The sequence below is a fragment of the Leptinotarsa decemlineata genome, unplaced genomic scaffold (genome assembly GCF_025532065.1).
Source record: "Leptinotarsa decemlineata unplaced genomic scaffold, Ldec_3_MD MMD2_tig00000251_RagTag_RagTag, whole genome shotgun sequence".
In the NCBI taxonomy this organism is placed as follows: domain Eukaryota; kingdom Metazoa; phylum Arthropoda; class Insecta; order Coleoptera; family Chrysomelidae; genus Leptinotarsa; species Leptinotarsa decemlineata.
Window position 1 is genome coordinate 234,978 of NW_027412547.1, and position 11,313 is coordinate 246,290.

The 11,313-nt window shown below is 34.7% G+C and overlaps 2 protein-coding genes across 2 annotated transcripts; both read left to right on the forward strand.

The window, feature by feature from the left end:
* Window positions 1-5,002: 5,002 nt before the first annotated feature.
* LOC111504455 (uncharacterized) lies at window positions 5,003-7,894 on the forward strand. The gene is made up of 3 exons (XM_023159011.2): window positions 5,003-5,216; window positions 5,411-5,533; window positions 5,591-7,894. Exons 1-3 carry the CDS (start codon window positions 5,144-5,146, stop codon window positions 7,846-7,848), a joined length of 2,454 nt encoding a protein of 817 aa, XP_023014779.2. The 5' UTR covers window positions 5,003-5,143; the 3' UTR covers window positions 7,849-7,894.
* Window positions 7,895-10,064: 2,170 nt separating this feature from the next.
* Window positions 10,065-11,250, forward strand: LOC111504445 (uncharacterized). The gene is made up of 4 exons (XM_023158998.2): window positions 10,065-10,205; window positions 10,261-10,409; window positions 10,495-10,697; window positions 10,996-11,250. Exons 1-4 carry the CDS (start codon window positions 10,191-10,193, stop codon window positions 11,208-11,210), a joined length of 582 nt encoding a protein of 193 aa, XP_023014766.2. The 5' UTR covers window positions 10,065-10,190; the 3' UTR covers window positions 11,211-11,250.
* Window positions 11,251-11,313: the final 63 nt, after the last annotated feature.

The window sequence follows — 11,313 nt, forward strand, 5'->3', positions numbered from 1 at the left end:
TTCACGGCCAAAAATTTCCCAACTTTTTCCCAAGTCGAAAAAGCAGGGGGGGAGGTTCCCCCCATCCCTTCCAATGGCGATGGCCCTGCTTGCTGCCGAGGAATATTGGAGAAACTTCTATCAAAATAATCCTGTATATACAATTGATGAATTTGTACATTTAATTGAAACTTGATATACATTTGTGTATGGGTATGTACCTACATGTGTAAAAATGTATACAGTATGTATATTGTAATTTTATATTTATGAGTACCTATTGTCTTTATAACATAATCTGTATGAACTATTTTTATCTATACATCTTTGTGTATTGAACTGAATAGAGTTGAATACCCAATCTCTTAAAAAAAACATTGAAACGGAGGTCAGCAGATATTTCAGATTATCAAAATATCATTAAGAGCGATTGTGATTTCTACAAGAAAAATGTAGAAACTAAGGATTCCATATTTCCAAACACGATTTATGTGTCATATTGCATAAAACGCGGAAAATTCACAAATAATAGGGTCAGTGCGTTTTCCATGAAAACTATATTAGGTACTTATATCCTTCCCATTATTAACATTTCAACTGTCCGATTACGATCTCAATCAATCAAAATTTTTCCATATTTTTGTTGATGTCGCTGACTCTATTCACCCTCTGTGTCTGATGCGATTTGTTTTGGACAGGGTGCATTAGCTTATATTAAATCTGCAACCCCTGCAATGTTACGCTATTTACGCACGTGTAGGAGTTAATATTTCTCTAACGAGGGGGATGGTTTCTATTAGTGTCTCATTTGTATTTTTGATTTGCTGACCGCCTATATATGTTATATTTGTGAGTTCGAATAATAAATGTGGAGGAACTATTGAAAGTCTATTTATTTGAAAAGAATTCAACCGAGGTGAACTGAAAATCAGTAGTTTGAGAGAATAAAGTCAACATAAATATCAATATTAGTGTGAAGTTACCCACAACTTCTTATCCACAGTTTGAGATGTGAGACTATATAGAACGTTTAGTCCGGTTAATTTAGGCATTCGAAGCTACCTAAATTCCCAGTAAGCTAAAAATCAGTAAGATTGTTTAAAATATAATTAAAAATAAAATTTGAAAGTTCTCTATCTTTTAAAAACTTCAGCACATTGAACTAAATTTTGTTTTTCAAACATTTTGAAAACTGTTATTTTATCCATCCTGTAAATTGCAGATGTCGTGTCACAGCCAGTTATTGCGTGTAAAAATAGAACATGATTTTGACACTTTGTAAAAGTAGATGAACTTTTTAATGGATATATTTCCGATTGATGTTGAGCTCTTCCTGGTTTTAAGAAGAAAATAGTTTTTTCAGTTGGAGTTCGAGCAGTGAGTAATACGAGTAAGTCTACATCTTCACCAACAACAATAGTTGTAATTGTCTATTGCTTGTTTTAATTAATGATACATCAGCATCATTATTAGCTTGTTTTACCAATACCAACATATATTACAACGATCACGATGATTACATTTTCAATCGTTATATCTCATAAACGGTGACTCGTAGGAAAAAAGGTAGTGATACATTTTTTGTAGATAATTTTATGATCTATAATTTTTGTCGCAAGTATTTTTATGATAAAACTTACCGTTTTTCTGAAAATCGCGAAAAACTCAGTTTTTGACCTTTGTCCTCGAATACAATTTTTTACATACAGGGGAAAAATGGGAAACTCTCAAATTTCATTTTTAATCATATTTCAAATAATCTTACTGATTTTCAGCTTGTTGGGAATTTAGATAGCTTTACTCTTATTTTTTGGTCAAATTTGACTGGACTAGTTGTTTAGAATGAAATGCGAGTGAATAAGTTTTTCTTCGTTCTCATTTCACTCGTAATTCTTTTATGAATAGATTTTTATCCATTTTCATTATTTTCTGACTAATAATTCAGTTACAAACAATCCAGAAATACTATGCTTTTCTGTAAAGTGAACAATGATCAACAGTTTCATAACTGTTCAAATTACTCTTTATAGCGATTTGGACTAAACATGATATAAAATTTCTTGATTTAAAACAATACAAAACTAATATGCTTCGTTTCGGGAAGAAAACAGTAAAATTTATCGTTTTGAAACAAAATTTATCCTTAGTAGGCTTAAAAAAAAAACATTAGTTTTGATTGATGTCAAATTATTGTGTTTATACCATTTCTTCAAGCACTTCTCACTGGCCAATTAGGACCAGGCAAAAACAACCTTTGTCAACTGCATCGAAATCCGAGCACATAATTTGTATGCTGGCGGAATAAAGCGACTTATATTACGTTAGCAAAAGTGTACTGATTCAGATGGCGCTTATTTCGATTGAATTGAATAAGTATTCACTGAGACATTACAGTTTAAAGTAGACTCATAAAAACGGACAGAACTTTTGAAACAAACTAATATGTTTTGGTTATATTAGTCTAAATCAGGTAGTATCAGCAGTCAGGCAAGTATATATTAGTGAGCTCAAAACGAAGTATGCTATATTTATATACAAATAAATATATTTTTACACGCTAGGAATTGCCCGTTAAAAGGTAATGCCTCGTTAATTTACATATTTGATTTTCAGTTTCGACTTTGGAGAGTTTGTTGTTCGTATAGACAACTGGTTAACGGAAAAACAGATTATTCCACCAGATTCTTGGAGATGAATACAATAAAATAACATTAGGAAATGATCTAGTGATAAAATTCAACCTTGAAAATTTTTGATAGATTTGATTGAAAATAATTTCAAAATATGTCCATGAACGCTCTTCTGCTATTATTATAATAATGCGTTCATACTGCAAGTGTTTTCCTCGCCTTGGTCCTTACACAAAGGGCATATTTAATTTCTTACCCTCTTATTAAAATATTCTGGACATATGGAGTCGGTTTCATTGTATATTGTTTAGTATCGAGAGGGGATGATCCCTTTTTTATCCCATTACACGGTATAATGCTCTTAATTTAACAAGTCGGGGGTTCACTTGTCAAAATAAATACTTTGGTGAGGATTGGCGATTTGATATATAAAAGTCTAATCTCAATTTGGAGTCATCAGAATATTATGCTTATGATAACGTGCATCTTTTGATGAAAATTTGGTTGGTAAAGCGATAGGAATATCGAGAATATTCTGGTTTTGATTTGCGATAAGGAGGTGTTTGTGTTGTGTTGGATAGATTTCTAATGTACAGAACAAATTTTATTATCGTATTCAACCTGGTTGGACAATTTGGAACTCACAATTCGTTCTCTCTTCTAAGATTTCGTTAACATCTAGAACACAGAATACAACAACTACGTTCAGATAAGTATTTCAACAGTTTCCCGCCTCTTTTGTTTACTTCTTTAAACATCTACCTGAGCGCTGTACTATACAGTGACAATCAAAATCAAAACAATGAGTTTCAATTACCACATTGATTACGTTGAAATTTGTCGTATTATCACTTATTGTGTGCGTCCAACAGCTTCCAGCAATTGAAGAAATCTCATAATTCTGTTTTATTTCTTTTTGTTTTTCCAACCTCAACTCATTCAAGTTCTAATGTGGATACCATATAATACGCCCAAAATTAAACTAACTGTGAAATAATGCGAAATAAAATTTTATTGCTGTTTTATCATCAATGTCTGTACGTAATAGACAGAAAAAATCTAGAGCTTTGCTGTATGACTTTTGACGTAATCAATGTGGTAATTGGAGCTCATTTCAGAGTCAAAGTATATACTCAAAGTGTATATAGGTAGGTCACTGTCTAAGATCTTTAGACAATGGGTAGGTAGGTGTTTTCTGGTAGTAGTGGCGTCACTTCACGGCTGGGTTTTTCATCATGTTCCAGGAATATCTGATAGATGGCTCTCAGGATTGCATTAAATCATTTTTATTCTGTATATAGACCATACATAGACCATTAAATTGTCTCTGGCTGACTTTCAATAGGCGTCATCGTAATTCACCTTATCAAGTGATGCGACCTCATGGTTGCCAACTGCGGTAAAATAATGACATTTGACAATTTGACATTTGCTAATGAATAAATAACCTATCTTTCTGAGTTCCTTCTGTATTTTCATTTCTGGGACATGATTGGGACAGACCATCTTATATTTCTTCATAGCTAATTCTTCATTTCGAGTCCTATATGAAGTTGGGAGCCCCAACTTCATATAGGACGACTGGAAATATCTTTTCGGTCATATTCTGGAAACCAGAAAGATTGTTTGTTTATTTATCAGGAAATGTCAAATTGTCAAATGTTATTATTTTACCGCAGTTGGCAACCATGGGATCAGTACTATGAAAAACGATTTACATGATTCGAAGTATGACAATATTGTTTTATGACATTAAGAAATCAATACCTCTCAACATGGATAAACAACTATTAAATTTGAAATACGGTATCTTACAATTGTTTATAACTGAAGTGGCGTTTTCTAAAGACATACGTCCCAACTACTCCTCATTTTTTCATATTTATATATTGTACACTGAAAAGTATCTGTCAGTAGAGTTCTGCATGGCGAATTGCAGTTGAAGATTATCGAAAATTGATGTTAGGACACCAATATTTCTTAAATGAAAATGAAATCAGAAACCAATTTTACTACACTCATTTACTTTTTATCGCAACCACGTTCAAACAAGCTTTTCCAATACGATTTTGTTTCCTGCTCATGAGTTAGATATGATTTATTCGCCATTGAAGTTATTGTAGCAGTTTATTAAAAAAAATATATATAATAACTTATCAGAACAGTCAAACTGCAGTGGACGTAAAATAGTTTTCTATGCCTTCCCTCTAGGAGTTCAAAATATTTTATTTTTGGTTTCGTATTCGAATACATTTTATTAGAATCACTCAATGACTCAGTTCACAAAGTGTATGTGTAATAATTTTTCTACATGTTCCACCCAAAAAAACACAGATCTTGACAGATAGCCCTGACATTTGAGGCCACCGTGATAAAAATAAGAAGACGATATGTTGACAGCCTAACCCCTAGCCCATCAAATTAACCCTACCCTACATGCAAAATGTAAGCTTACACGTTAAGTTATCTATTAAAACGGGTATAGTTCTTGTTGATATTTCTAACTCTACATCTTGTTTCAACAATTCGACAAGATGTCAATGCTGGCCGAAAGAAAACGGAAACAGAAATGGTCTCTTAACCCAAGAGGAAAAGAATGGTCCCAAGGTAAGGTTCAGTAGTAAATTAGAGGCACTTTAAAGAAAAAGTAGACAGTCGTTATATTGTGGTTAATATTCAGTGTATTGAGAATACCTGGTGTCAGTAAGTTATAGTGTTTGATAATGAACTTTTTTGGCTAGAATTAGGAGCACTTGCAGCTTATCTATGTAAGCAAAACCACAATATTTATTTTGTTTCAGATACTAATAAGTTCGGCCAAAAAATGTTGGAGAAAATGGGCTGGCAACACGGAAAAGGTCTGGGAGCCAAGGAAAGTGGCATAACGGAGCACATTAAAATATCCTACAAAAATGACAGTAAAGGTAAACTTTTTCACAAATTCTTTCCAAGAAAAGTCTAATTTGTTGACATCATTTCAGGTATGGGTTACAAGGAATCCAACGATCAATGGACAGAGCATGAAACCAAGTACAGCGCCCTGCTTGAATCACTAACGGGAGACAGCGCTAAGTTAGAGGCAGTCAAAGTAGACTCGTTAGAGAAGAAATCCCAGTCCTCCAGAGCAAGGGTGCACTACCACAAATTCACCCGTGGCAAAGATCTCAGTCGATACTCGGAGAAGGACCTGGCAAACATATTTGGCAAAAAGTCTCTCAAAGAAGTAAAGACTGAAAAACCTGTTGAAGTAGAAAACGACTCTAAAGACAACAAGTCTGGATTTCTTTTCAACGGAGGTTCCATGAGGGATTACTTCAAGAAGAAGCTACCAGGCTTAGGAAAAAGTAACGGATACACAGTGGGCAATAATGGTGTGCTGAAAAAGGCTGATGATACCGAGTCAGAAGGTGAATGCAGGCCAAGTTTTGGTTTCGGCTTCAAAAGTGAAAAGACTTCTGAAGAGGTGGATAAGCCCACGTTTGTATCATATATTAAAGAGGAAGCACCTACCAAGAGAAAGGCTCAAGAGACGATCGAGGATATGGTGTTTTCACCCAAGAAGAAGTCTAAGAAAGACAAGAAGCCAAGAGACAAAGAAGAGAATTTGGGGTTGTCCAACCCCTCCTTCAACCCTCTAGCTACCCCTGTACAAATACAGAAGCATGTGCTGGAACCCATTGAGGAAAACTTGTCTGAGGAAACCGTGGAAGAGGCGTCCGTTGAAAATGTGAAGGAAAAGAAGAAGAGGAAAAATGTCATTGAACAATTTGAGAATACATCAAGCTATGAAAGTCCTAAGAAAAAGAAAAAGACTGAGGTAGAAGGCTCAGTCAACCCTATTCTTCATGAAGGTAGTGCTAATTGCGAAGGGGTAGAGAACAGTTATGAAGTTAAGGTTAAAAAGACGAAAAAGAAGAAGGGGCTTAAAAATGGTGTAGAATCTGTCCAAGTCAAGCCTGGAGCAGAAGGAAGTGAAAAAGAAAACCATTTGGTATTTGATAATCCAAATTTCAATGAAGCTGATGATAGTTTAAATCAAAAAGAAACTGAAGAGAACACCTACGAGTTGAAGTTGAAAAAGAAAAAGAAGAAGAATAAAAAAACTCTAGATGAAACTCCCGATTTAGAGAACACTGAAGAAAATTCAAGTGCGTATCAAATTGAAAATGGTTCTGCTGAAAATCCGGGGAAAAAGAAAAAGAAGAAGAAAACTCTAGATCTTGAACATTCTGACCTTAACGACTTGCAGGAAAGTTTGTCAGATGTATCAAAGCATGTTGAGAAAAAGAAGAAGACCAAGAATGGCAATTTGGCGATTGATAACCCATGTTTCAATGTCTCTGAAGAAAGTTTCACAGACTTATCACATATTGAAGAGAACCCACATGAAATTAAGAAGAGGAAAAAAAAGAAACTGGCTCTTGACAATCCCAGTTTTGATGATGCACCAGAAACCCAAGCAGAATCATCAGAAAACCCTTACGAAATCAAAGTTAAGAAAAAGAAGAAGAAAAAGTCAAAGAATGATACTGTTGATGCAGAACCAATATCGAATGTGGACTCGGAGAAGGGAATCGCTAACCCTGCACTGTGTATAAACGATTCTATCGACAAATCCATCGTAATGGAAGACTTGGATTTGATACTGAATATAGTCTCGACCCCGGAGACTAAGAAAGATATACCCACTGCTTTAGACAGTGAGCCTAGAACAGGTGGAGTGAGTAGGAGGAAGAGTGTGAGGTTTAGTGACATCACACAGGAACGAATCATTCCCAGCAAGGAAGAAATGAAAGAGCTGTACCGAAACGACCCAGCGGAAGAGAAAATTAAAAAAAAACGCAAATATGGTGTCGACAATCTCAATTTCGATAAACAGAAAGCCAGCTTGGATGAGAACTTGGATAGCATCGCAAAAACCCTTGACACGTTCCAGGCAGAGATCGACAACGACATCAACGAGGAGAAGGTCAAGGCCATCACCATGGAAGATGTAATGGTGGGGGAAGTGGGGTCACCAGACGGGGAAAACGAGGAGCTGCCAGGCGGGACTAGGTTGAAATTCAAGTATGCTAATTTGAATTCAAAGACACCTCTGTACCATCTGAATTCAATCGGTCCAAAAAAGTCGTATAAACATTTGATAAAAGGGGACATTATGGTCATGTTTGATGGTACGAATTTGCACGAAGTGGAGGGGTATGCAGTCAAGGAGAAGAGAGAGGAGGGGGGAATGTAATTGTTTTAAAGTAGTTTTGTTATTAATAAAAAAGATTGTTTTAGAATTATCTTTTCATTTATTTTTTAGTTAGAAAATTATGAAAATAACAAAAATCAAACGAAGAAATAACCCAAAATTGGTGTTTGTCGAGTGTGGGCTTCCTCAAGGATCAGTGCTTGGACCAGTCTTGTTCTTGTTTTAGTATTTTTTTTTGTAATTGTTTAATATCTAAACAGGAATAAATCTCAATAACAAGACATATTAATATTACTAACAAGCATGTTACAGTTTATATCTGCCTATATACACACAATACACATACATATATACATACATACACATACATGAATACAATACTAATTTATCAACTAGAAACACAACAGGTGTATTACAAAAAAAAAACATAATTCAGCAGTAATACAGTAGTATTAATAAGCTCACATGGTAGAATAACTTTCAATTTGGGCTCATATATTTTGACTAGAGTTGTAAAAGTTTCTCAATGTGGTTCTTAATTCGAACAATAGGTTCATAATAAATGTCGAGATTTTCACAGAGTTGATTGTAAAGTTTGCTCATTGCAACAAGTGGTGACTTGAGTAATATGTTTGTTTAAGTATTTGGTAGATAAAAAGTCAGTTCATTTCTAGAATTGATTCGTGAAACATGGGAGAGTAGTTCGGGACAGTTAATCAGATTATTCACTAGTTTATAAATGTAGTAGGTCTTCGGTTTTGAAGGGATAATATATTAAATTTATTCAGTATTCTGTTGTCGATGCCTTGTTCAGGATAAACTCTTTCTAGCTTGTAAGTAATATATTTCATGAAGCCTCTTTGTATAGACTCGATTTTGTTTATGTGGACATTGTATATGGGTGACCATATAAGGGAGGCATTCTTCAGCCGAGATTTGACGTATGCATTGAAAAGAGTTAAAAAACTGTCTCTGCCACGAACGTTCTTACAGTTACGATAAATGAGCCCTAGCATCCGTTTGGCTGAGCATGTTATTGTGTCATAGTGGATGGAGAAACTCACTTTAGGGTCAAATATGACACCAAGATCCCTTTGATGAGTGCTTATTTGAAGAGGTGTGTTATTTATGCAGTAATCATGAGAAATAACATTATATTTAAGGGTGTATTGTGAGTATTTACATTTGTTTGTATTGAGGGGAAGATTGTTTTCGGTACACCAATTGTACAAAAAGTAAGATTGAGCAGTCCTCCTGTGATGTAATGGGCCGAAAGATTTTCAAATCATCTGCAAAGAGTAAGAAATTGCTAGAGAGATTATTTCCTATGTCGTTAATGAAGAGTGAGAATAAAAGAGGTGCTAAATTGCTTCCTTGAGGGGCACCACTGTTTGCAATGAATTGGAACGACTTGTGACCCCTATAATCTACGAATAGGATACGTTCAGTTAAGTATGAGCGGAAAAGGTTTAAGAGTTGGGAGTCGAATCCATATTGGTGAAGTTTATTGATAAGAATGTTATGATCCAACTTGTCAAACGCCTTCGAGAAATCTGTGTAGAAAGTATCTACTTATAGGTTATTATTAAGTGCATTACTGATTTTGTGAAGCACTTTAAGTTAGTTATTGTTGATCTTTTGCTAAAGAAACCGTGTTGATTGTTTGAAATTAAATTCTTGAAATCAGGAAAGATTCTGTTGTACAAGCACATCTCAAAAACCTTTGCAAAGTTTGATAACAAAGTTATAGGTCGGTAGTTTTGGATATTGTTTTTGGCACCAGCTTTGAAAATTCGGCAAATTTTTGATATTTTCCATTTGTTTGGAATTTTCCAACTTCAACTAATGGTTTCTTTTTAATCTTGCCATTCTATGGCATGAGAAAATCAAAGATTAGTATTATACTGTCTATCTCTCATCGAGAAAGCTATTATTTTTTGCATGATAATTACCTATGTAATGGCCCAATAAGAAATTATGTTTATAAGTTTACACATTGATGAAGTTCTAAATGTACATCATGTTGACATTTGGGATCAAAGATTGCCCTAGGTTGTTAAATATTTCCTATAGTTTACCATTCCTTGATCGAATCATATATTCAATATGGAGTCACATTCTGAGGAGTATGTAACCAATTACACATTCTCAATATTTGTTCTACAAAAGTGGATTATCTTCGTAAAATGAAAGAATGTACAAAGTTATTCATGGCTAATAAGTTGTAAACAGTACCATAGAAGCTACTAATTGAAATGTTTGACACTTCAATTCAATTTTCATATATCTATTGTTCGTTTCCTCTTGGATCACCCTCTTGGCATCCGCAACGTCATAAATAGAATTGTCAAAATTGCTAAAGTGTTTGTCAAAATGCCAATGAAATGACTACAATTTCCGTAAGACTCCCAAAGCTCATAAAAAAATTTCAGAGTAGTATAATATTATTTTCAGCCTTTTCCTCAGTTCCGATTGTGTCCAATTCATGTCGGCTCCAAGTCAATTTCAAACTACATATGTCGTAGGTATGAGAAATGTTGCAAACAAGGATGCTGCGTCGTCACGAACACGTATTTGAAGTTTTTCCAGTCCTGGTATTTTTGGTAAGACTTGGTGATCAAGTGATCACCATCTGCGTTATGTTCTCTGCCGGCAGTTTTTGAAGGAAAATCCTCGAAATAATTCCAGGTTGATGATACTCCTCGTTTTCGCTTTATTCTATTTCTGCACATGGTATTGTAAGAAAATCAAATCCAGTCACAGACCTCTTAACATAGAGATCGGCCGTCGTAGTCCGAATTGCAGTCCACTGTCTTCAGCTGTAACTTCGCCAAGACGACAGGATGAAGTAGACCACTTTTTGAACTGTCTTCTTCAAACTTATAACAATCGTAAGTACATGACAACTCTAGAGAAAAATAAAAAAAATACTTGAAATGTTTCTCTACAGAGTTTGACCATGGACTAAAAAGTCTCAGGCCTAACACATAGATGGCGTTGGTATTATTGCATTAACCGCTTTTTCAATTAGTAATAACCTTCAAAAGAAAGCTGTTGAAATTTTATGATATTCTACTGATAAATTTGTGCGTTGTTGTGCTGAAAGTGACACTCTTTCTGTTATTTTCAAAACAATGAATCAAAAACAATCTGAGACTTGGTAAGCTCATGATGCTAACTTTTTCACAGGGCGATTACATAGTGGTCAAAAAATACAAGATTCTCCACCTAACTATCAAGATGCTCTCGGCATGCCTACATGCAATAGAAGCACGCCAATTGCTCGCATTCACATCTATAATGAAGTCCATAACGCCAGAAGAGAAAGAATCTCTTCAGAAAACGAATCTCCTCCCAATTATGAAGATGCTTTAGCCTCAAAAGAAGAGAGCTCTCGAAAATAGTTAATAATGTGTGTTAATAATAAAATTTTTCTTCAAACTATCAGTTGTTTCAAAAGTGTGTCGGTCTACTTCAACGAGCATTCTTTTCAAGTCTGAGAATGGG

Coding starts and splice junctions, on each gene's coding strand:
- LOC111504455 (XM_023159011.2), top strand. CDS start 5,144: ATGTCAATGCTGGCCGAAAGAAAACGGAAACAGAAATGGTCTCTTAAC. Junction 5,217..5,410: donor AGGAAAAGAATGGTCCCAAG/GTAAGGTTCAGT, acceptor ATTTTGTTTCAG/ATACTAATAAGTTCGGCCAA. Junction 5,534..5,590: donor CTACAAAAATGACAGTAAAG/GTAAACTTTTTC, acceptor ACATCATTTCAG/GTATGGGTTACAAGGAATCC.
- LOC111504445 (XM_023158998.2), top strand. Junction 10,410..10,494: donor TTCCAGTCCTGGTATTTTTG/GTAAGACTTGGT, acceptor AAATAATTCCAG/GTTGATGATACTCCTCGTTT. Junction 10,698..10,995: donor TCTTCAAACTTATAACAATC/GTAAGTACATGA, acceptor ACTTTTTCACAG/GGCGATTACATAGTGGTCAA.